We start from the raw sequence: 25,106 nt of genomic DNA on the forward strand, positions 1-25,106 counted from the left end.
AGAAGATTGGGGACGTAGCATATAAACTTGAGTTACCGGAGAGTTCTCAAGTCCATCCTATCTTCCATGTCAATAAACTGAAGAAATCAGATTACGGGTTAGAGAACGCAGTTTCTCCAGAGATTTTGGTGGACTTGATAGAGCCACCAAAGATACCACATGAACTTGAAAAGATTCTAGAGTATCGTGACAGACAAACTCGACATAAAGTGTACAAGGAGGTACTTGTTAAATGGACAGATAGGGATGAGGAGGTGGCAACGTGGGAATGCCGTAGTGCAATTTCCAAAAGGTTTCCCCAGTTTGTTTTCGAGGACGAAAACTCTTCTTAAGGGGGGGGGTAATGTCACGTAGGATGTAACGCCTGTGTGACCGACGGCAGACCGGATGGCCATGTCCGGGGTTCAGTGGGAGAGGACGCCCATGCGGAGTCATGGGCGGCCAGGCTAGTGTGGACGGCAGGCCACACACTATATAGCTTGGGGGATGAGGGGCAATCCTCATTCTTCCTCTATGGCTGGGTGGTGAGCCAGAGGCCATCCCCTCCTATGGTAACGCCCGTAGCGGCGTTACGGGTATCTAACACATAGAGATTGAGTTTATGCATGACATTGAGTTGTTGGTAGTCCCTGATCCCTTTGTTGACCCAATCTATGATACCAAGGTAATAAATGAATCAATAATAGAGATTAATGGAAACTTCATCAAGCTCTTTGAGAAAAGAGGCCTAGCTAAAATCTCTTTGATAAATATAGAGATACCCTATGTTGTGAAAGATCTAAACTAGCTATGGGATTCTTGCAAATTGAAGGCAAATTGGGTTTGTTGGTTTTTGGTAGTATGAGTAATGAAAGTGTCATCATTATGTTAACCATAGTGAGGGCAAAAGTGTCATCATTATGTTAAGCATAGTGAGGATTGTGTGATATCTTCTCAAACAATTTTACAAGGATGGACCATAACCGAGCAAATGATAGACCAAGCAAGCTTGCTTAAAGATTGTAATACTTTGGCTTTTCAATAACTTAAAATAGATATAACAAAGTTTGGTCTTAATCTTATCTATTTTTTTATCTGCTTTTTTAGAAAACCAAACCCATATGATGGATAGACAAGATTGATGTCCATCCTTGAAGACGATCATATCAATCTAGTTTATACCTAACACACAAGGATGGATGCTTGGGTGGAATGTATTCCACACATGCTATTTACATAGTCACTCTACAACCATCCATACACTAGTTATTTTCTTACTATCTATTACACCCTAGCTTCTATATGCTATTATACATGTTATTAACATAGTCACACTGTAACCATCCATACAATAACCATTTATTATTTCACATTAGTAATGCAACACTATTATCTTGTCTTTAACTATTTAATTTGAGTTAAAATCTTCTGCTTCTATGAAAGATTTTATCTCATGTGAGTGCTGCTTGCATACCTACTTGTGTAATTGTATCCTGTTGCATGGAAGCTATCAACAATTAAATAACATTGTATCCTTTTACATGGACTCTATCCTTATCTCTCAACAAAAGCATATTGTAGAGTTATAATAATAGGCATTTGGCATGGTGGAGCAAACATGCGTGTGTTGAAATACATTACAAGTATAATAATGAAGTACATCATTACGAGACTTGGGGCAAGACCTTGATTAGCTTTTGTGGTGGACAATTTAGGCACAAAGGGCTTAGAGATAAGCTATTTCTTCTCTCCATCTTGCATCAATAAAAAGTAGCTCTTTCATTTATGGAGGCTAAGCATAATAGGGAGCCTGCTGTATTTCATGTGAGGCAACATAGTTAAAAAGATCTAGGGGACATGGCTCTTTTTTAAAAATCATCGGGTGGTAGCTCAGGTGGGTGGTAGCTCAGTTGTGTAAAGGTGTTTGGTTGATATGCCCGAGGTTATGGGTTCAAACCCTCTTGGCTACCCTGAATGATGCTGCCTTGTAATGTTGCCCGCGGGTGTGTGTTGGGTGTGGTGTTTGTAAAAGGGCATGTGGGGCCATGAGAGGAGTCCTCTCATCAACTAGGAATTAGTTGCGTAATTTTTTTTAATTTAAAAAAAAGGCTCTTTTTATAATATTATTTTCATTGAATCGACATTGGAGCAAAGAGGTAGTTCATCTATGGGGAGGGGGGGGAATTAAAAAAAAAATTGATGCACCCTCTAATTGTAACTGTTGTAAGGGCCCTTAATGAGAAGCTACTAGGGCTCAATAGCTAGACACCCAACAAGACCTAGTATATGACATTGGACCACTAAAGGCCAAATAGTAAAAGATAATTTAGGTGGATTTTGTAAACTACCAAGTACATATTAATACTTCTTTCAACCAGATCAAAATAAAGGTAATTCTCAAAAGTAATCTAGATTTAGCATTAAAAATTAAACAAATGCCGAAACTACAACGAAATGTATAAATTTTGACCCTTGAAAATATCATGGCCACCCTTATTATGACAACATGAAGAGAGGCTTACCACCTTGAAGAGCCTCTGCGCTAAACCCTGGCTCTGATGGAAGGCATCTTGTTGGAGATCACGCACCTCAAGCAGGAGCTGGATGCGGTAGGCAATCTTGGCTTTTTACAAAGAGCTCTGAATTTAAGGTTTCCATGAGCTGTTTCTTCACAATCTAGGGCTTTTTTTTCAAGCTCTTCGTTAAGGATTCCATCCTCTTTTTAAGTTTAGGGTACGCTTAGGGTTTCCCTTCCATCCGAGATTTTGGGTTTTTTCCAGAGTTCTCTGCATTTATTCCAAATCTAGGGTTTTAAAAACACAAAAACAACCACAAACACTCTCTAGTGTAGATGAACTTGCATTTTTGCAGCACAAAACTTGAACAACGTAAGTGTGTAATGTTGTGTAATAAGCAGGTTACACATTTCTTTGGCTTTGGAAACCTCATTTTATTAGCAGGGACCTCTGATCATAGGTGTCCTCCCCTCTTGCAAGGGTCTCCTCCAACGGGCATGCTGTCAGGTAGCCAACAGTCTAAATGCGAGTTTCAAACGTATTTATTGCAAAAAAGATGATGCAAGCTGCTCAAGGAAGACAGTTCACATGATGGATTTTAGGGTTTGAGAATGCGTTCAAAAGATATCTTCACTAGACCTTGAATGGCCTGCTTTATTGGTTGGAGCAAAAGGCTAGAAAAAGCCCCAAGCAAATATTTCAAGTAGGTTTGCTTGTCGACTAGGGTGGAGAGCAATTCAAAAGGCCTGAAGTCCACACATACACATGTACACATGCACGTGTGCACCCTGCATTCCCCCCTATATATATGTGTGTGTGCGTGTGTCGAGAGAGAGAGAGAAGAAGAAGAAGAAGAAGAAAATATATTAACGTCTTGCAAAAGACCCAACGGTCTATGAGACAAAAGGCATACAATGTGTCCATGGAATCTCATCATGGAAAAAAAAGACAACACAACAAAAAAAACTAACACTAGTCCCTAGGTAAATGTAGATATGTATGGATCCTCATCATCCTCCTCATCATGGAGGATCACCATCCTCATCATCGTGGATACAAAGTGGGGTGTAGAGGATATGGGGGTGTGAGTGTGGAGAGGGAGCTATCCATTGATGTGTGGTAGGGGCCCATAAAGATGTCCACCAGCATCGGCGAGGGGGTGAGGAGTGCCCCTAGATCTGCAGGGCTGAGGAGAAGCTGGGACGAGGTAGCAGCTACAGATGCTCGGTGGCGGGCGAGGATCTCATCAATCTGGAGCCGGTGAGCCTGGGGTGTTCGAGGTCCAGAAGGGTGAGGCCATCTGGGTCTCCGAAGTGCGGTGGCACGACGTAGGGTAATTCCAGTCGATGGGTGAGATGGTGGGTCCCCTGTTGCTATTGTGGTGGCCTCATCGATTTGAGTGTCTTCCTCCTGAGTAGGTGGAAAAAATTGGTGATGGTAGATTGAGAGTGGTGCTAGGGTCGAGGATCTCTGAATAGTAACTCTTTGTGTCGTCGGATCTCCAACAGGAAGAGTCTGAGACAATGCTGATATGGTCACTCCATTACCCAAGAGAATGGCCCAAACCCCTCATGGAATCTCCCCTTGATCTCATAATACACTAGGCACTGACAAATATAATACTCCTCAGACTCTACTCCTCCATGGCACGCCGCACAATCTACAGAGTCTGCTCTCTATAGGGATCCCTGCTGCTTTGCCAATCTCAATTTTGAGCCTATGGGATGAGACCCTGAGAGCTGACCTAGTGCTATCCTCATGGGATGTGACATAAAACAATCCAGGTACCCTGGCCTCTGTATGAATTCATCCTTTGTAAGCCTCAGAATATGGCCATTGTAGTACATCATCTTGGATGGTAGGGGTAATCCATGTATCTTGAATGTGTAACTGTAGCAAGTCATATTGAATTACCCGGTTCCTATCCACATGTGTCATCTTGGTGTAGGGGGAGTCTGGGTCATACTGAAATGGGGTTAATTGGCTCATGTGTAGCCCGTCTGTTGTGAACCATGTGAAGTCAGAAGCATACCAGGATGGATGCACCCCTCTCTCCACTATCGCCCGAGAAGACTGTAGTGCTAGGCATGGTAGCTGTGACGAATCCATTGCCAGTATCTTTTGTATGTATGTAACAGTCTTAGCAAATTGTGCTCGAATGATATGGTGAGGGACAGATGGTTTGCTGCATATCAATCTGGATAGCATGAAAATATGTGGATTCTCTATGCTTTACCAATCTGCCTGCTGATAAACCTGGTGCCCAGAATGGGGATGCATAACATCATCGTCGGAGTTGCTAGTGTGTCAAAAAGCCAGCCCTTCGTCCAGGACTTGTGGAAGTGTGTTTGGTGGCATTGTCTTTCTAGGAGGGCAAGTGCAGTGTATCCCCTAGTCAATCAGTCCCGTGATGCCTGTCTCATGAAGAAGCGGCTGCCAGAGCTCATGAAAGTGACCCCCAAGTAGACATATGATCTGCTACCACCGCCCGACTGCCCATGAAGGTGATCTCTGTATGTTTTCTCACTCTAGGGAAAGTATAGAAGACCATGACCTTGGTCTTCCCAAGGTTAACTGACAAGGCCCTTTGCAAACAGAAGTCTTGTAGGGATAAGTGCAGGGGTGACTAGGGTGTCAAAAAGCCAACCCTTCGTCCTTGGCTCTTGCAAATGTGCTTGGAAACACTGCCTCTCCAATAAGGCTAGAGCTGCATATCCTCTAGTGAGTCTATCCTCCTTTGCTGCCTGTCTCATAGAGAAGTGTAGAAGATCCAAGTCTAAACCTCAACCTAGCTACCCATGCAAGTGATCTCTGTATAGTGTGGAATACCATAACCTTGTTTTTGCCAAGGTTGACTGAGAGCCTCCTCTGTCTGCAAAAATCTTTTAAAGTATCCATGTGCTTCTATAGCCCCTCCTCAGAATCCACAATGAGTACAATCATCAATGTCATCAACATATAAAAGGATGGAAACAAGAATACCTCCTAGGAAAGCTCCTCAGCCTCCGGTTCTATCAATGAAATCTGAGATCGGAGATAGTGGGCATCCTTGTTTCTCTCTGACGGTGCTAGAGACCTCCTGAGATAGTCCTCTTGGGCATCTCACCTTGCCAATAACTGACTCATATAAGGCAATGATAGCCCAGATCATGTCAGACGGGACCCCAAGATGCTCTAAGCTGTAGGAGACGGGCCCAAGGCACTGTATCAAAAGCTTTGCAAAAGTCCACAAAGCAGCATTATACTCGGGGACCATCTCCCTTGGCCTACTCGATGATAGCCCGAAGCATGAATATGTGATCGAGTGCGGAGAAAGTCCTGAATCCTGCCTGCCCTTTGCTCTCTCTCTGCCAGTGTGCTAAGCTCACACTCCAAGTATAGATCCATAGAGCTTTGCCAAGATATGGTCGATCATGATGGTTCTGTAGTTATTAGGATCCATGGGGTCTCCTGCCTTATGGATAGGCACAATAATGTGTGATGACCAGGTGGGGGAAAGCCCTCTGAGAGGGCCCTATCAAACATATGGGCTAGGAGGGGTGCTAGGGTGTCTCTTGCATAGAGGTGCTCAGCCATAAGCCCCTCGTGATCCTGTGATCGGCCGTTCTGAAGCCTGCATGTAGCCTTCACTATGTCTCTTGTGAAGGAGAGAGAAAGAAAGAAAGATATATTAAGCGTCTACTTTTTGTTTCTTTAAAAAGGGTGGTCATCATTGTTGGGGATGGGGTCCTATTGGTTAGTTCAAATCCTTTGAATTGTGAAGGTTATGTGTATGTGTGTGTGTTGCGGTGGTGGTGGTGGGGGGTGTGTGTCGAGGGATGGTTCCAATTCTCATCTGCATACTATCATCTATGGATAGATGATTTGACTCAAAGTGGTAACTTCTATGCAAACAATTAAAACGCTACAACCTACCTACCAATGTAGATGATGGAACTGCTATCTTGATAGCACGTGAAGCTTTCATGAAATTGTAACTGTTTCTGTGATGTCAAATGCCTTGACCTATGGGAAGGTTATGTTTCCTTAAAGGCCTTGTCAAGCACACATGAAATTGTAACTGTTGCTGCGGTGTCAAATGCCTTGACCTATGGGAAGGTTATGTTTCTTAAATGGCCTTGTCAAGCACACATGATGAGGTTACTTTGTAACAAAGGCATTCTAGACGGGCAAATCAAAGAAAAAGCTTGATCTGAACCTAGGCACCTCCGGACCAAGGTCTTCACATGGGACCCCACTTCTGTGATGGCTTCCCAAGTTTACTACTCTCTCATGGCCTCGTTTTGCTCTTTTTTGGAAAACCTATGGAGTTTGTAACAGTCTGCTAGTGTCTTTTCATGCAGATTAACGAGGAGCTTGACATGCATATTCGAAAGACGAAGGAAATAGAATCGAAAATTTTGAGGAATGCCGAAGTTGTGAAGAGTTTTACTGGGGAGGAAGAGAGCTGTAAAGCCACTACCATCCTACAGGAGAACCGCTTTCAATCCCTGACAATACTATCAGGTCAGTTGGAATTTGTTTGTATCTTCTACTGTTTTAACTTCTTTTCTTTGTATTCTGCTGGGATAGTCTTCAAGCTGCTTGCACATCAGGAGTTAACAGTTTGAGATCATTGGGGTAGGAATCACCAAGCATTACCATTGCCTTTAATATGCAGAAAAGGTGTTGGTAAGGGACCATGACTTGTATCCATAGTCACATGGAACCAGAAATTGATATACAGGAGGCATGTAATGCGAAGTGACCTCGCCGTCCCTATCAGCAGAGTAAGAAAGGGACTCTAGCACCAAATGTCCAAAAATGCCTCTCGCGGCCTATGCATGCCATCTGATCCTCCCTGAAGCTTCCCCCACTGGCTGCGGAGGGTATGAATGATATCAATCCAAATGAAGCGGATGGACTCAGCTTGTTGGGGTTGGTGGGGGGGTGGGGTGGGTGCGTGTGCGTATGAGAATGCCCTCGATGGCCTCACTGCATCAGGTCCGTCATATATGCTATGCAGAAATTCTGCCGCTGATCTCCCATCTCTGAGACAAGTGCATGGAGATCAAGTCTTTGAAGACAGGTCGGGAGAAGGAAGTGCATCTATCCTGCAATAGGACAGTTGGAGAGCCTGCCCTCCTGCTGCCTCCTCACAGAAGAGAGTTGGGCTCAGTCACCCAGGCTACTGCCCCTTACCCACTGAAGTGAGCCATTGCTGAAGTCCTCAGCGGGGGAGAGGGTTAGAAATCCTTGGGACCAACTGCAAAAATGAGTGCAGCTCCCTCATCTGAATTGAAGGCTGCTAGGGGGATATCATGACGAGTGAAGGCTTTGAGGCATTGTGGGGGGGGCTCCTAGAGGGCGGGGTGGATGGCTGAGTTGATGGGGAGGGTAATCTTATCTTTGCCCTGTGCCTCGGGGGGAGTCTCCTGAAACTGGGCCACTTTCCCAAAGATTGAGCGGGACCAATGTAGAGGGCCTCCCAAGCAATAATGTGGGAGCAAACACCCAAGGGGTGGCCACTGGGCATCCTAAAGAGGGGGTTCCAGATCAAGGGTTAGCAGAGTCTCTCCTCATCTGTGGTCAGAGACACCTGGGAGAGGGTAGGCTTGAGGTGACCCCAAGCTCTGATCAAACTGGCTGCAAAGTGGTCCTTAAAGGAGGAACTGAGACCACCGAGATGGGCCTCCGATCCACCGGCACACTAGGGGTCCATGGGCCACCAAGAAAGGGGTGCGGGCCTAAATCCACGCGAGAAGAAAAGCCTTCCACGGCTCTCCCCCTGGCTGACGGCCTCAGATGGCAAGCTTGTCCAACTGGGTTCTGCTTTGAATAGCTAGATCAATGATGCCCAACCGCTATGATAAGCGGCTGGATAATTACTCTCCAGGCTACCTTGGCCCACGCGGGTCGACTGCCAATCTCTGCCCAAAGAAAGTTCTTGAACATCCGCTGCACCTGTCCTAGGCATGCTCTGGAGAATGCCCCCTATCCTGAATCAACCTGGTTTGGGTGCCATGGATCAAGTCGGGAAGGTGAGATTGGAGGCGGTGGCTGATGGCTTTGGCGAGGATTTTGTAGGTGTGTCGAAGGAGGGTGATGGGATGCCATTGCCGAACCGCCATGGCTGAACCTCCAAATCATCACCCCTCCTTGGGAAGCATATGAGAATAAGCCCCTCCGACAACTGCTCCGGCATGTGGCCAGAGAGCATGATCTCATTGAGGGCTGCCCAGAAATGAGATCCCAGTGAAGAAAAAAAAGAAACCAGAACACCATCCTTGCCAAGGCACTTGCCGCAAGGTAGGCCCCGAAGAGCCTTGCTCATCTTGTTGAGCGAGAAATGGGAGATCAAGAAACTCTGTAAACTAGGTACTGTGTGTGCTGCCAAACTCTCTCTTTGGCTGCCTCAATCTGGGCGGTGAGGGGACCTGGCCGAGAGAAGTCCTTTGTTGAAATCTGTGGCAATGGCCTGAACCTAGGGTGGGTCTGACTCAATGGTACCAGCTGAACTCCGTAGCATGCGGATGCTGTCTCTACAATGGTGGGCCTAACTCCTCAGCCCACGGACTCTCTCTCTACGATGGTGGGGGCCTGACTACCCAAAAAGTCTCTAGTAACCTTGTCTCTTGCCTGAGTCCAGGAAGATGCTCGGGCATGATATCAAAACTCCACCCTCCTATCAACTCCTCCTAGGGAGAGTTTGGCCCTAGAAATAGTGTTCAATTCGCATCCCTGACTGTGCTCTGGGTCCTCTAACATGTTGAAGTTCTCTCCCAACCACTAGAAATCTGCCTGAAGAAGCTCATGCAACAACTGTATCCAGAACTCCGTCTGCCTTGCCACCCTCTTGGGGGTATAAATATCAAGGTGACCCACATGGTCTTTCCCAATCCTGATGATCACTCAGTGGGCTCTATGTTGGACAATGGTGCCTGAATCTACAACTGAAGGAAGCAACTGCTCACTGTCTGAAATGCATACACCCCCCTTGTTTACCCTTTGGACCAAAGGTGGGTGACCAGAAGGTGTGACTCTTGTTAAGCTTTTAGCTTAATTAAATATTATTAAACATAATTAAAGATCTTAATATTTAAATACTTGAGTAAACACGAGGCAAGGAGCAAAAAACTGTGTTATTTGCATTGACAAGGCCTTCTTAAATAGGGCTTGAAAAGTTACAAATGAAGAGGCACATCCTTGACGAAAGGGTGTGACTCTTGAATGAATAGTTATGTCTTTTGTATAAGACATGTCTCTTCTTAGGTGACCAAGGTATGACCCATTTCTGGTGTCCTTACAGTTAACAAATGTGCATTATACATCAAAGTGAGATACATGCTGGGAGGTGGGCATTGAGTGTATAGTGATACTCCCCCCTCAATGCAGAGTCACACGGGGACGCGGGGACGGCTCTTAGGGACGTGGGGACGCGGGGACACGGGGACGGCCGGGGACGGGGGGGACGCGCAAGGGACGCCGTGCAGTGTGGGGACGCATGAAGTCGTCCCGGGGACGCGTTCCCGAAACGCGGGATGGGCAGGGGACACGGTGAGGGGACGTTTCCAACGGCCAGAAACGGGCAGAAAACGGCCAGAAATGGGCAGATTTCCAACTATAAAAGAAGGCACACTTTAGGACTTTTCTCCAAACTTGAGAAGACACACTTTAGGACTTTAATCCACACTCAAGTTTGAAGCTTCAAGCCTCATTGCTCAAGCCTCAAGCTTCCAAAGTTCCAAGTTCCATTGTCCAAGCCTCAAGGCCCAAGTGGCAAGTTAGCCCTCTCTCTCTCTCTATACTATCTACATTGTGCCAACTTCCAAGCCATCTCTCTCTCTCTCTCTCTCTCTCTCTCTCTCCAAGTTCCATGATCCATCCCTCTTGAGACTTGCAAGCCTCAAGAGTCAAGCGGCAACTTGCAACTCTCTATTGCACCCTCCTCCCCTCTGGTTAGGTCCCTTCTTCGGGCCTAGGAGTGCATGAGAATTTTTCTAGTTCATATGCCTCCTTGGTTAGTTGAAGAGGCTTATAGACAACCCATTTTGTGGAACGATTTGATTGTGGATCAGCATGGTAGATCTCTTGGCGCTGCCACACATATCCATTGGGCTGCTTGGGAGATGTTTTTTCCTTCTGTGCTGGAGTGGAAGAGGTTTAAGAGCCTCACGGCGGGAGGATCAGAGGGTTGGCCTTACTCAGCACTTGAGGAGGGGAGCTAGTCGGAGGATTATGCAAATTGATGCAGCCATACCCAACCATTGGGTTACAGGGGCTTTTCTGGATGGATCTCCTCACTTGTGGTTTGGGGTTTTTTCAGGGACTGGGGTTCCTCTGCAGATTATGGGTCTCCTCTCGCCAGGGAAGGGTGAGGTACCATCTTTCTTTTCTGTTCACGATGGGTGGCAGTTGGAGAAATGTGTGCTGCGGAATATGGTTGAGGGCCCAGTGGTTCGGCCTGTCAGAGTTCTTGTCAGAGCAGGGAAGCACTTTTATATTGACCCCCCCTTAGAGATGATCATAGATGCTTCTTGCCTTTGGCTGTATGGTGGACGCCCTATCATACATTTGCCTTGGGATCCCCGTGAGTGGGAATGGATGGATGCCACCAATCCGATGAAAAGATTGCCTTTCTATGGCTACACTGTGAGGAATGCCAGGCAGCTTGTCTTGGGACAAATTCAGAGAGTCCCTACCCTTAGACCTCATTGGGAGTCCTATGGTATTACCTCTGACATTCAGAGGAGTTTTTGGCAGAGGCTGTGGCACTCTTATAGGAAGGCACAAATCTCCTCATTCTTTTGGATTTCACTACATGGTGGACTGGCCACCAACCGGTGGAGATCGGTTCTTGGTGTTAGCCGAACTTGCCGAGATGTGCAGGAGCTTTAGAGACAGTTTATCACTGCCTATGGGAATGCAAGGAAGCATAGAGGATTTGGACTGTGATAGCACACCTATTTGTTAGGATTAGTAAGGATGCCTACATATCTTTGGTGCTATCATTTGGTTGACTCAATCGGGTCCCCAGCTTAGGTATGAGGGGGACGGCAGCAGTCACGTCATTTTGATTAGACAAGGAGTTGCTCAGCGCGGGGTTGCCTTCAGGATTTGCCAGATTTAGGATACGCCCCGTTGGCATAAAGATTGGACAGTGCATGGGAGATTATTGCTAGTATTATAGCGTGGCACATCTAGAAGGCTAGATGCACTGAGGCCATAGAGGGCACTATTGTCTTGGACACAGTGCCTTTGCAGGATTTGGAGTGATATTATCCATACCCTTATGGCAACGTAGGCGAGAATCCAAGGATCTTCGAGGGCCGCAAAGAGAAAGCACGTTCAGTTTATGAGAGTGGGATCATGGTCTATTCTTCGTTTCCACTCATATGGGACCTTGTTGGCAACACAAGGCACCTGATTGGTTGAGATCTCCACCTAGTTTGGTTTGAAATCTCCCTTTTGTACATACCTCTGACATTCAGAGGAGTTTCTGGTGGAGGCTGTGGCACTCTTATAGGAAGGCACAAATCTCCTCATTCTTTTGGATTTCACTACATGGTGGACTGGCCACCAACCAATGGAGATCGGTTCTTGGTGTTAGCCCAACTTGCCGAGATGTGCAGGAGCTTCAGAGATAGTTTATCACTGCCTGTGGGAATGCAAGGAAGCATAGAGGATTTGGACTGTGATAGCACACCTATTTGGTAGGATTAGCAAGGATGCCTACATATCTTTTGGTGCTTATCATTTGGTTGAGTCGATCGGGTCCCGAGCTTAGGTATGAGGGGGACGACAGGAGTCACGTCATTTTGATTAGACAAGGAGTTGCTCAGCGGGGTTGCCTTCAGGATTAGCTAGATTTAGGATACGCTCCGTTGGCATAGAGATTGGACAGTGCATGGGAGATTATTGCTAGTATTATAGTGTGGCACATCTAGAAGGCTAGATACACTAAGGTCATAGAGTGCACTATTGTCTTGGACACAGTGCCTTTGCAGGATTTGGAGTGATATTATCCATACCCTTATGGCAACGTAGGCAAGAATCTAGGGATCTTCGAGGGCCGCAGAGAGAAAGCACGTCCAATTTTTGAGAGTGGGATCATGGTCTATTCTTCATTTCCACTCATATGGGACCTTGTTGGCAACACAAGGCAGCTGACTGGTTGAGATCTCCACCTAGTTTGGTTTGAAATCTCCCTTTTGTACATACCTCTGACATTCAGAGGAGTTTCTGGCAGAGGCTGTGGCACTCTTATAGGAAGGCACAAATCTCCTCATTCTTTTGGATTTCACTACATGGTGGACTGGCCACCAACCAATGGAGATCGGTTCTTGGTGTTAGCCCAACTTGTCGAGATGTGCAAGAGCTTCAGAGACAGTTTATCACTGCTTATGGGAATGCAAGGAAGCATAGAGGATTTGGACTGTGATAGCACACCTATTTGGCAGGATTAGTAAGGATGCCTACATATCTTTTGGTGCTATCATTTGGTTGACTCAATCGGGTCCCCAGCTTAGGTATGAGGGGGATGACAGGAGTCACGCCATTTTGATTAGACAAGGAGTTTCTCAACGGGGTTGCCTTCAGGATTTGCCAGATTTAGGATACGCTCCGTTGGCATAGAGATTGGACAGTGCATGGGAGATTATTGCTAGTATTATAGCGTGGCACATCTAGAAGGCTAGATACACTAAGGTCAAAGAGTGCACTATTGTCTTGGACACAGTGCCTTTGCAGGATTTGGAGTGATATTATCCATACCCTTATGGCAACGGAGGCAGAGAGAAAGCACGTCCAGTCTATGAGAGTGGGATCATGGTCTATTCTTCATTTCCACTCATATGGGACCTTGTTGGCAACACAAGGCACCTGATTGGTTGAGATCTCCACCTAGTTTGGTTTGAAATCTCCCTTTTGTACATACCTCTGACATTCAGAGGAGTTTCTGGCAGAGGCTGTGGCACTCTTATAGGAAGGCACAAATCTCCTCATTCTTTTGGATTTCACTACATGGTGGACTGGCCACCAACCAATGGAGATCGGTTCTTGGTGGTAGCCCAACTTGCCGAGATGTGTATGGGAATGCAAGGAAGCATAGAGGATTTGGACTGTGATAGCACACCTATTTGGCAGGATTAGTAAGGATGCCTACATATCTTTTGGTGCTATCATTTGGTTGACTCAATCGGGTCCCCAGCTTAGGTATGAGGGGGACGACAGGAGTCACGCCATTTTGATTAGACAAGGAGTTGCTCAGCGGGTTTGCCTCCAGGATTTGCCATATTTAGGATACGCCCCGTTGGCATAGAGATTGGACAGTGCATGGGAGATTATTGCTAGTAATATAGCCTGGCACATCTAGAAGGCTAGATGCACTGAGGCCATAGAGGGCACTATTGTCTTGGACACAGTGCCTTTGCAGGATTTGCAGTGATATTATCCATACCCTTATGGCAACGTAGGCGAGAATCCGGGGATCTTCGAGGGCCGCAAAGAGAAAGCAGGTCCAGTTTATGAGAGTGGGATCATGGTCTATTCTTCATTTCCACTCATATGGGACCTTGTTGGCAACATAAGGCACTTGATTGGTTGAGATCTCCACCTAGTTTGGTTTGAAATCTCCCTTTTGTATATACCTCTGACATTCAGAGGAGTTTCTGGCGGAGGCTGTGGCACTCTTATAGGAAGGCACAAATCTCCTCATTCTTTTGGATTTCACTACATGGTGGACTGGCCACCAACCAGTGGAGATCGGTTCTTGGTGTTAGCCCAACTTGCCGAGATGGGCAGGAGCTTCAGAGACAGTTTATCACTGCCTATGGGAATGCAAGGAAGCATAGAGGATTTGGACTGTGATAGCACACCTATTTGGCAGGATTAGTAAGGATGCCTACATATCTTTTGGTGCTATCATTTGGTTGACTCAATCGGGTCCCTAGTTTAGGTACGAGGGGGACGACAGGAGTCACGTCATTTTGATTAGACAAGGAGTTGCTCAGCGGGGTTGCCTTCAGGATTTGCCAGATTTAGGATATGCCCCGTTGGCATAGAGATTGGACAGTCCATGGGAGATTATTGCTAGTATTATAGCGTGGCACATCTAGAAGGCTAGATACACTGAGGCCATAGAGTGCACTATTGTCTTGGACACAGTGCCTTTGCAGGATTTGGAGTGATATTATCCATAGCCTTATGGCAACGTAGGCGAGAATCCGGGGATCTTCGAGGGCCGCAAAGAGAAAGCAGGTCCAGTTTATGAGAGTGGGATCATGGTCTATTCTTCATTTCCACTCATATGGGACCTTGTTGGCAACATAAGGCACTTGATTGGTTGAGATCTCCACCTAGTTTGGTTTGAAATCTCCCTTTTGTATATACCTCTGACATTCAGAGGAGTTTCTGGCGGAGGCTGTGGCACTCTTATAGGAAGGCACAAATCTCCTCATTCTTTTGGATTTCACTACATGGTGGACTGGCCACCAACCAGTGGAGATCGGTTCTTGGTGTTAGCCCAACTTGCCGAGATGGGCAGGAGCTTCAGAGACAGTTTATCACTGCCTATGGGAATGCAAGGAAGCATAGAGGATTTGGACTGTGATAGCACACCTATTTGGCAGGATTAGTAAGGATGCCTACATATCTTTTGGTGCTATCATTTGGTTGACTCAATCGGGTCCCTAGTTTAGGTACGAGGGGGACGACAGGAGTCACGTCATTTTGATTAGACAAGGAGTTGCTCAACGGGGTTGCCTTCAGGATTTGCTAGATTTAGGGTATGCCCCGCTGTCATAGAGATTGGACAGTGCTTGGGAGATTATTGCTAGTATTAATGCCTGGCACATCTAGAAGGCTAGATGCATTGAGGCCATAGAAAGAAAGAAAGAAAGAAAGATTTTATTAACGTCTTCCAAAAGACCGAACTCGGCATATGAGACAAATCGGAGTACCTGTATGGGGTATCCTCTGTCATCCCAACAAAACGAAAAAGTACTGAATAAAAAAGCTGAATCTGGGTGTGCAGGGGATGGAGCTCTACTACTAGGAGAATGCAAAGCTATATGCATGGAGTATACAATCATGATATGCAACCTCGCTAGCTCCATCCTGTACCATACTGGGGGTATAAAATGGTATACATCAGTGAAGGGGGTGTCCACAGCTCCCTGAAGAACATGCCTGGGTGTGCTCTGAAGCGAGCCAGTCGCTCCGCACCCTCTCTGTGAAACTGAGCTCTGATCTCTGTCATCTCTCTCTGGTATAGGCGTGGTGTCCGAAAGCCAGGTGTCCTCTGTCTCCTGCGGGCTCTAAGTGTCTCTGCTCTTTGGAGAGTAATTCCCTGCCGTGTAGGGGCTGGGAGGGGGGTGGATCTCTGAAAAAATGTAGTAATCTGTGTCTGTCGCCCTCCCTCTGGAGCTGTCTGAGCCTGTAATTATGTCTCTCTGTGGCGCTGTATGTCTAGAATGTATCTCCCCAGTATGCGCTGGTCTGCTGCCTCAAAGATCTGGCGTAGGGAATGTGGCTCTCTGAATAAAATGGGATATCTCTCTCTGATGGCTGTATATGCTCTGCATCTGCATACATAATGCTCCTCACTCTCCACCTCCTCTCTACACAATCTGCATACCCTCTCCTCTCGGGGGATCCGTGCTGCTCTGCCAGTCTCAATCTCCAATCGGTGTGATGAAACTCTGAGCTGACCAATAGTCACTCGGGAGCCGTGTGGTAAAAAGCCCTCCATGTATCTAGGCCTCTCTATAAATCCATCATCAGTGATACTCATGAAGTGATCTCTGTAGTATAGCATCTTCGGTGGAAGAGGCTGTGTAGGCGATATCCATGTCTCTCGTGTATAGAGCTGCCATAGATCCTGTCTCAATACTCTGTTCCTCTCACTATGAGAGAGACGGATATGTGGTGCATCCCTGTCATACTGGAATGGTGGTAGATGATCCATGTCTAGGCCATGCTGTGAGAACCAATGTGTGACCTGTGCATACCATGATCCTCTGTCTCCTGCCTCAGCCAACTGTCTAGATGCCTCAAAAGCTCTGTGTGATAATCTGTCTTGTGGCATCTCTCTGAATCTGTCTAGCAGGCATATAATCTGAAATATGGCCTCTACCATCATAGAAGGCGCAGCAAACTCTGCTCGGATAATGTCATGAGGTACTGACGGTTTGCTGCGTATCATGCGTGCCATCATGAGGGCCTGTGGTCTCTCTATCTGTGTCCACCAATGGGTAGCAAGGCCTGGCGCCCATACTGCTGCTCCATACATCAATGCCGGTGTGACTAATGTGTCAAATAGCCATCCCTTCATCCGGGGCTCCTAAAAATGCGCCTGGTGGCACTGTCTCTCTAGCATAGCCAATGCTGCATATCCCCGTGTCAATCTAGCTCTGGCTGCTGAACCCATGGTGAAGCGTGTGGCTGCTGCAGAGAAGGTAACCCCTAGGTACACGTATGATGTCACCACCTCCACCTGGCATCCTGCGAGAGTGAATGTCAGCTGACTCCTGCCCTGTCTCGATGTATGAAAGACCATAACCTTGGTTTTCCCAAGGTTCACAGTAAGACCCCTTTGTGTGCAGAAATCATCGAGTGCATGTAGATGCTGCTGTAGACCACCTGGGGACTCAGACACTAATACAATATCATCAGCATAGAGCATAATATGTACTGAGGTACCTGCTAAATCAACTCCATCTCCGCCTCCCCGTGTAATGAAGTCAGCCACCTCATCAATGTATAACCCAAATAGCGTGGGGGAAAGTGGGCATCCTTGCTTCACACCAATGGTGCTAGCAATAGTCTCGGACATACCTCCTAGACATCTGACTCGCCCAAAAACCTGCTCATATAATGCATAGATGCCCCATGTCATATCTGCTGGTATGCCAAGAGACTGCAGGCGCTGAAAGAGCCTCTCTCGTGGTACTGTGTCAAATGCCTTGCGGAAATCCACAAAGCAGCAATAGAGCTTTCTCTTCCTCACTCTGGCTTGATCAATCATACATCTCAAAGTGAATACATGGTCAGTGGTAGAGAAAGCTCTCTTGAAGCCTGCCTGCCCTGATGAGCGTAAACCTGCTCGCTCAGCATATAAGCTAAGCTCTTGCTCCAGCACTGCACCATAGAGTTTGGCCAGCACGTGGCCAACCATAACCGTCCTGTAGTTGCTCGGATCGAGCATATCCCCTGTTTTGTGAATCGGCACAATGATGTGCATCGTCCACTCCGCAGGCAAACCCTCTGCTGCTGCTAGTGCCCTGTTAAACAGGTGTGCAAGAAAAGGAGCTAAAGAATCTACTGCATATATGAGATGCTCACCCTGCAGGCCCATATGGTCGGCGGCCCGTCCATGCTGTAGGCGGCGGATAGCTTCCTGTACCATCGAGTAGGTAAAGAAGCTAGCTGTGGTAGGTCGAGGCTCCTGTGGTTGAGGTATAGGTGGCTGCTGTGGGACATGGTATAGACCCTCTGCATATGTGTGCCATGTCTGTGGGTCTGCAATAGGTGTCGGGGTCCGGGGCTCTCTGAAGTGCCGCCATGAGACAGGGCTATCTCTACTCATGAAGAAATGAAAGATCTCTAGCTCCTGTATCTCTGCGAAGGACCGCCTTTTGCGGCGAGTAAGTCTCCTCATCTCTCTCCTCAACTCCTGCTCTGTGATGGCTCCCAAGGCTCTCTGTATGCGGAGCCGTGAGTATAGGGCTCTGCACTCGTCATCATACCATCTGTTCTGGGGCATAGTCCCAGGTCTCGCAGGCTCTCTTGAGTGTACACGATGTGGGAAGCTCTGTAATGCAGCCGTGTGTAGGAGTGATGCCAGCTGGGCTGTAATGGTATCCATAGATGCCAGGGGATCCATGAGTAGGAGCCCATCCTCTACTCTGCCAGTGTACATGTCTGCCATGTCATGTGTGAAGTGGATGGTAGTGTGTGGCGTCGGTATGTGGGGGGCTGGTGATACTAGTGATCCGGCTAGTGAAAATGCCAAGTATGTATGATCTGCCCCAATAGGATGAGGTGGAATGGAGAATGAGGTGACAAGCTGTGATGCCTCCAAAGACCCCATAATGTAGTCTACCACCGTGCCTCCGGTCCGTGTATGACCCCCATGTGGGAAGCATGCCAGCCCTCCTGATCCCGGCCACTGTAGCATCCCGTTATAAATAACAAGATGATGCCTGGCTCCCAACTCTAGTAAGTGGTCCCCATAATGTCCTCTGTCTGGTCCAGTGTCCTCTGATCCCCGACTAGCCCCTATCTCCTCTGGATCCACAGGGTGGAGGATCTCCATGTCATCATAGTCATACACCTCACACTGTCTGCTCTGTGTGTGGGCATTGAAGTCGCCCGTAAGAAATACTTCCCCTAGTGTAGAATAATGCATAATCTCCTCTGACAGACAAGTGTATGGCGAGGCTCTTGTCTCCTCCTGTGGCATGTCCTCTGTAATGACATAGGAGGATCCTGATGGAGAAAAAGTAACATAGAGCTATGTATATAACCCTGTCCTGTGAGAGCTGTAAGCTGATCCACATGTATCTGGCCTCTGGATCTTGTGCTACCACTCTCAGTCTCCCCTGTAGCTCCCGTCTGAATAGGACTGCTACTCCCCCCGACCCTCTCGAGGTACCCTGGCGTGTGGTCCTCCTGTATGCTGGCTCCCACTGGAATCCCTCTACTCGAGGTAGCCCTCTCTCTGGGCTCTGATGCGTCTCTGTCAGAAGTATGATGTCTCTCCCCACCATAACATGCTCCAGTCGTCCAGGCTGCACCCATAGTGAACCATTACAGTTCCATACTGCTATGTGTATCTCTGTCAGTGGCCTGGTCTGTGTCCCATAGGCCCCAAACCGCTAATCCATGGGCCGGCCATCAATGATGACCCGACCATCTCGATAGAAGGCCTTCTTGCCTTCTCTCCTCGCGTGTAAGACTCGTGGCATGCAAGTTCTCCTATGCTCAAGCTGCATCCTCGTGAGATCATCATCCAAGAAAATGGGAGCTCCCTCTAAACCCCGTAGTATGACCCTCTTCCTCATGAAGGTGACCCTCTCCGTCTCTCCTGCAAACTGTAGGATGAGGGCTCGCTTGCGTGTTGAGTCTTTCCCGGCTCTCCATGCTTTGGTGAAGGGGAGAGGGTGCTCTTCCTTGTAGCCGAGCTTCATGCATAGAAGCTGTCCATCTTTCTCGGGAGTGGAGTCGGGTGTCTCGGCTATACCTGTGACTCGAATGTTGAGGCGGCGGGCATGCCTCATCTCCTCCTCCTCAATGGTGGTGTGAATGATTTGGTGTTCTTCCCTTTGAGTCTCCTCCCTCACTTCTTTACGGATGTTCTTCTTCACTACCTCGACCCATCCTGACTGCTTGGCTTCGAGCTTTCCCTCCATGTCCTTTGTGATCTCCTTGGAGATCTCTTCTTTATACTATCCATACCCTTACGGCAACGTAGGCCAGAATCCAAGGATCTTCGAGGGCCGCAGAGAGAGAGCACGGCCAGTTTATGAGAGTGGGATCATGGTCTATTCTTCATTTCCACTCATATGGGACCTTGTTGGCAACACAAGGCACCCGATTGGTTGAGATCTCCACCTAGTTTGGTTTGAAATCTCTCGTTTGTATATATATTTTTTCATACTTAATAGAAGTATCTTCTCCAAAAAAATAAAAAATAAAATCAGAGTGGTGGTAGGTTTAGGGTGCGTAGAGACAATTAAATTAAAAAAACATTTTTTAAAAAAATCGAAAAATGTTTGCAGGCTTGCAAATGCTGGAAGGAGGAGAAAAGGCACTTAGGCCAAATAGTGAAGGGCATCCAGGTCTGCGCAGCCCATGGGTAGCTACAAACAGGCAAGCAAAGCGGGCTTTACGGCAGCAGTTGGGCAACGCTTAGGTGAGGAATATGCAGGCAGTGCACATGCGTGGATCAGGCGATGTGAGGGTGTGCAGGTATCGCAGGTGTAGTGCTTAGGTGGACCATGGCTTGAAGGCCTGCACAGTTAGCGAGGGTGTGGGGTGACTAGCACAGGTTACGTGCTTGTCAAGCAGGCAAGGATGGCGTGGGTTCACAAGCAAGCTGGCAGAAAGAAAGAAAGAGAAATATACATGTCTTTAAAAGACCCAAAGGGTCTATGAGACCAAAAAGGTAGTACAATCTATCCACAATGAATACTTTACCATGGAAAAGAAAAACTGCATGAAACTAGCTACATAAGCTAAATCATCCATTGGATGCTACATGATGATAGAATATGTGGTCATACAGTGATACCATCCTCCAGAATAGAGCATAAAGTAGCCGCCCTCTATGATGGGAGCTTGCCATCGTCGAAGGATATCCTGGATTTTCAGCTGCGGGGTGGAGGGATGAGGCCTCTGAGATCTACGTCATCTGTAGACTTGCATCCACCCAGCACCTTAGAGGGAGTCTTAGACGGAGCACCTCAGATTGATGCAGCTATACCTCATGTTTTTTATTCTATCCAGCCAAGATGGAGATTGATGAGATGTGACACGTAGGAGATTATTCCAGGCACGTCCCTTCATCCAGTGAGAGTAGTTAGTCACTCAGGGAAGCACTGACATCTGATATTGTGACTCATGGGTCTTGGTGCTTATGGCTGTATGGTGGATGTCCTATCAGATATCTTCATTGGGATCCTAGGGTGAGTGGGAGTGCAGCCAATCCAATGAAGAGTCAGCCTTTTTTTAGCTACATTGTAAGCCAAGCTTCTTTTACTTGGATGGATTCGGAGGACTCCTACGCTCAGGCCACACTGGGAGAGTAATGACATTACCCCATTGATTCCAAAGAGATTTTGACACAGACTTTGGCACTCATATAAGGGGAGTGAGATCTCCCACTTCTTTTGGTTATTCTTACATGGTGGCCTCCCCATTAATTAGTGGAGGGCTATTTTTGGTGTAGAATTCTCCTACCTCAGTTGTCCACAGTAGCTTTTGAGATAGTACAGCGCATATGGGGGTGTAGAGCTACTTAAAGGATTTGGAGCCGATCATCTTGGCTACAGGCAAAAGTCGTGAAGGTGAACTTGCGCTGCTGCCCCCGCCTGTCCCTCTTCTGCCCCCGCCTGCTCCTCTGCTGCTCCTGCCTGCCCTCTGTTGCCTCCACCTGCCCCTTTGCTGCCCTCGCCTGCCCATCTGCAACCTCCTGCCTGCCCCTCTGCTGCCCTCGCTTGCCTTTCTTCAGCCCCCGCCTGCCCTTCTGCTCCCCCCACCAGCCCCTCTGCTGGCCCCCGCCTGCCTTTGCCTGCCTTCCTTCATCCCCTGCCAGCCCCTTTTGCTGCCCCTGCCTCCCCATCTGCTGCCCCCGCCTGCCCCTCTGCTGCCCCCCTGCCCATCTGCAGTCCCCGCCTGCCCCATAGCCCTTGCTGCCCCAGCTGCTCCCGCCCTTCAGCTCCCGCCTCCGCCCCCCTTCCTCTACACCCCCCTCTTTTTCAGCAGCAATTTTATCTGGATTCAAGTCGGCCGCCCACTTTTCTTGATTGGTTTTATGGCTTCTTTTGCCGCAGCCATTCTCTCGTCACCCCCACTGGCCGGGAGAATCATCAATTTTTCACAAGACGAGCTCACCTCTCTTCAGCACGACATTGACCTTGAGGTCCAGATACCCTTGTTGCGAGAGTTTATGGTTCCCACCCCTCTCGTTCGCAGGCCCGTGAATGGCTTCTAGCAGCTCTCCCTTAGGAGCTGATTGTGCACTTTCAGGATACTCGTTTGCTTGGTCGAGGCTTCTTCCAGGTGGACTTTCATTCTTCAAAAGCTACTTCTCAAGCTTTGGCTGTATGCCCCTTCCCTCTTGGTCCTAGGAAGATTTTCTTCTTTCAGTACCAGGTGGGCTTTGATCCAGTGGTGGAGGATCAGTGCCTTACCTCGGTGTCACTACGGTTCCCTGCTCTTCCTCGGTCCTATTGGAAGCTTTTAGCTTCCATAGGGGCATCCTTTGGCCAGGTTTTAGAGGTACCAGTCCTTCCGAGCTCTCCCACCCCAGCTTCCGCGGCCGTTACCGCCACTCTTGATGGTGTACCCCGGGTCCTTGTGCTTGTTCCTGATCCATCAATTACTGATGATCATGGTATGCTTTAGAGACCTGACGGATCTCATTTGCGCCAGCGGATGGAGATTGCAGGCAGACCTGACCAATGTCGGATTTGTCGTCGACAGGGTCACATTGCTAGAGATTGTCCCAGATCGAGGGGCCATGCTAGGAGGCGGTGTGGTCTTGCCCATCAGAGGCCTTTTGCAGATGCCGAGACTCCAACTGCTCCTTTGCCGCAGCAAACCACACATCGTTGGGTTGTGGTTAGGGATAGCGGGCACCCTCGGACCCCCGTACCTACCCCTTCACCCACACCCCTTGTGGAGCACCCTAACCCCTATGCAGCTCTTGCCTCATAGGATGTTGATCCTTCTTTGGAGGATGAGGCCTTGTAGGCACATGATCTGGATCCCTCACAGGAGGATGCTGCATTACAGTTACAGGATGATTATACCCTTGAGGATGATGTTGCGCATTCGCATTGTCATGGTACCTCTCCAGTTCTGAGGACTAGCCTTGGCTTTTCCCCGGAGTGGGAGAGAGAGGTAAGGTTTACATCGTCAGATTTTCCCTCCCTTACCTATGCGAGACGTACTTCTGCCTCTAAAGGGAGTCCTTCGTTGACCACGAGATCTGGTCGTTCCTACTTTGAGTCCTTATGAGGATTGTCTCTTGGAACATTCAGGGTCTTGGGGGTTTTTTTCCGCGTCGCGGAAACAAATTGTAAAAACCTAGCTTCATTTTGTAGTCACAGGTGGACCTATGGATGTATTGCTCTTGCAAGAGCATAAACTGGATGCTAGTCAGTGCGGGAGATCAGGCAAGCTTCTCTCGGGACACACCTTTTGGTCACCGGCTGTTGGCACCAAGGGTGGTGTTTGTATCTCTGTTTCAGCTTTGATCTTGCCTTGCATCATTGGACATGGTGTCATTTTGCCTGCGAGAGCACAGTGGATCCTTCTTATGCAGGGTACTACACGCACTGGTATTCTCAACCTCTATGCTCCTAACCATAGAGGTGAGAGGATTGCCTTTTGGAAATCTCTCACTACATTGATGCCCCTTGCCGACCATTGGATTATTGGTAGGGATTTTAACATGGTTGAGATGCCAACGGATAAAAGAGGTGGACATGAGGGCTTGGTGCATCCTCTTGAAAGAGCGTCTTGGGAGAGGTTTATACTCTCCATTCATGGCAGAGATTGTTGGCATGAGGATGACATTTTGAGAGTCCATCCACTCTTCTTTATTCATGGTCTAACAGGAGAAGAGATGCAGGATGTATCTATGCACTGTTAGATAGATTTTATGTGGATGATTGGGTGCTTGACAGAGGTGGACATACTTTTATTGCTACAGGCACCTCCAAATCGGATCATTGCCCAGTGGTTTTATGTATTGGAGATACGAATTGCCATGGATCAGCACCCCATGTACGCATCCTTGATCATTTGTTTTCAGATGCAGAGCTATCGCGTCGTATGCTTGATATTTGGAGATCTCATGATTTCTTATAGGCCTCTCAAAGCTTGGCCTCTGCTCTCTGTGATATTAGTGTCTTTTATCACACATGTGCCCTATCTAAGAGGCAAGAGGCCTTGGACTTAGACAGGGCTATTAGACGTAGATTGGCTGCCTTGCAGAAAGAGCACGAGAAACATCCTCATGCTCAATGGGTTGTAGATTCTTTATATACTGTTAGGGTAGAACTTCATCACTCTCTTGAGCAGCGCGCGGAGTACCGTTTCCATGCCCAGGAATCCTTTTGGACATAGATGGGTGGCAGATGTAACAAACATTTCTTTGCTTCTCACGGCCCATCTCATGCCAGAGATAGCGTCAGGTAGTTGTAGGATTCACATGGCACTCTTCACTTAGATCCTCTTGTGGTTAGACAGATTGCCACTGATTTCTATCGCTAGCTTCTTAGTGCTGAGCCGTATTCTGGTTTGAGACACAGGGCATAGAGGAAGGTTTGGAATGCGTTGCCACATTTGATCACTGAGGAGATGTGTGCCACTCTGGATGCCCCTTTTTCTATGCAGGGGTTCAGTCATGCTCTTCATGCCTTATCTCATGGTAAGTGTCGAGGGGAGGATGGCCTCTCCCCTGTTTTTGTCATTACTTTTTGGGATGAGATCGGGGCTGAGATCACATCGGCTTTACAGGAGATGTGGGACACAGGTTCTATGCCTTCTTCTCTCACTGAGGAGCTTATTTATCTTATTCCTAAGAGCAGGGATAAGACATTGATTGGCCAGTGGAGACCTATCACCTTACTTGGGACTGGCTTTAAGATTCTTGCTAAGGTAGTGAGCATGAGATTGCAGCCAATTTCGCAGGATGTCATTCATGATACTCAGAATGGATTCTTACATGGCAGGAGCATCTTTGATAACATTTTCTCGTTTTGGGAGGCCGTCGAATGGGCTAAAGCGAGCAATCAGCCCTTAGCCATTGTGCTCTTGGATTTTGAGAAAGCCTATGATAGAGTGGATTGGGACTTCCTTGAGGGTACTCTTAGCCATATGGGCTTCTCTCAGAGATGGATC

The 25,106-nt window shown here is 47.7% G+C and overlaps 1 protein-coding gene across 4 annotated transcripts in view; it reads left to right on the plus strand.

Moving 5' to 3' along the window:
- Positions 1-2,454: 2,454 nt before the first annotated feature.
- Positions 2,455-25,106, plus strand: part of LOC147623320 (CAP-gly domain linker) — a 70,610-nt gene continuing 47,958 nt past the window's right edge. For 3 of the 4 annotated variants that reach the window (XM_086821456.1, XM_086821454.1, XM_086821457.1), the window contains exons 1-2: positions 2,469-2,588; positions 6,839-7,001. In XM_086821456.1, coding sequence (XP_086677582.1) covers positions 2,538-2,588; positions 6,839-7,001 — 214 coding nt within the window. In that variant the 5' untranslated portion in view covers positions 2,469-2,537. Of the gene's footprint in view, positions 2,589-6,838; positions 7,002-25,106 lie in introns of all 4 variants that reach the window. The other variant, XM_086821455.1, reaches the window with a different exon arrangement.

The sequence above is a fragment of the Cibotium barometz genome, chromosome 27 (assembly GCF_041138505.1).
Source record: "Cibotium barometz isolate CiBa-2024 chromosome 27, ASM4113850v1, whole genome shotgun sequence".
NCBI classification, from domain to species: Eukaryota; Viridiplantae; Streptophyta; class Polypodiopsida; order Cyatheales; family Cibotiaceae; genus Cibotium; species Cibotium barometz.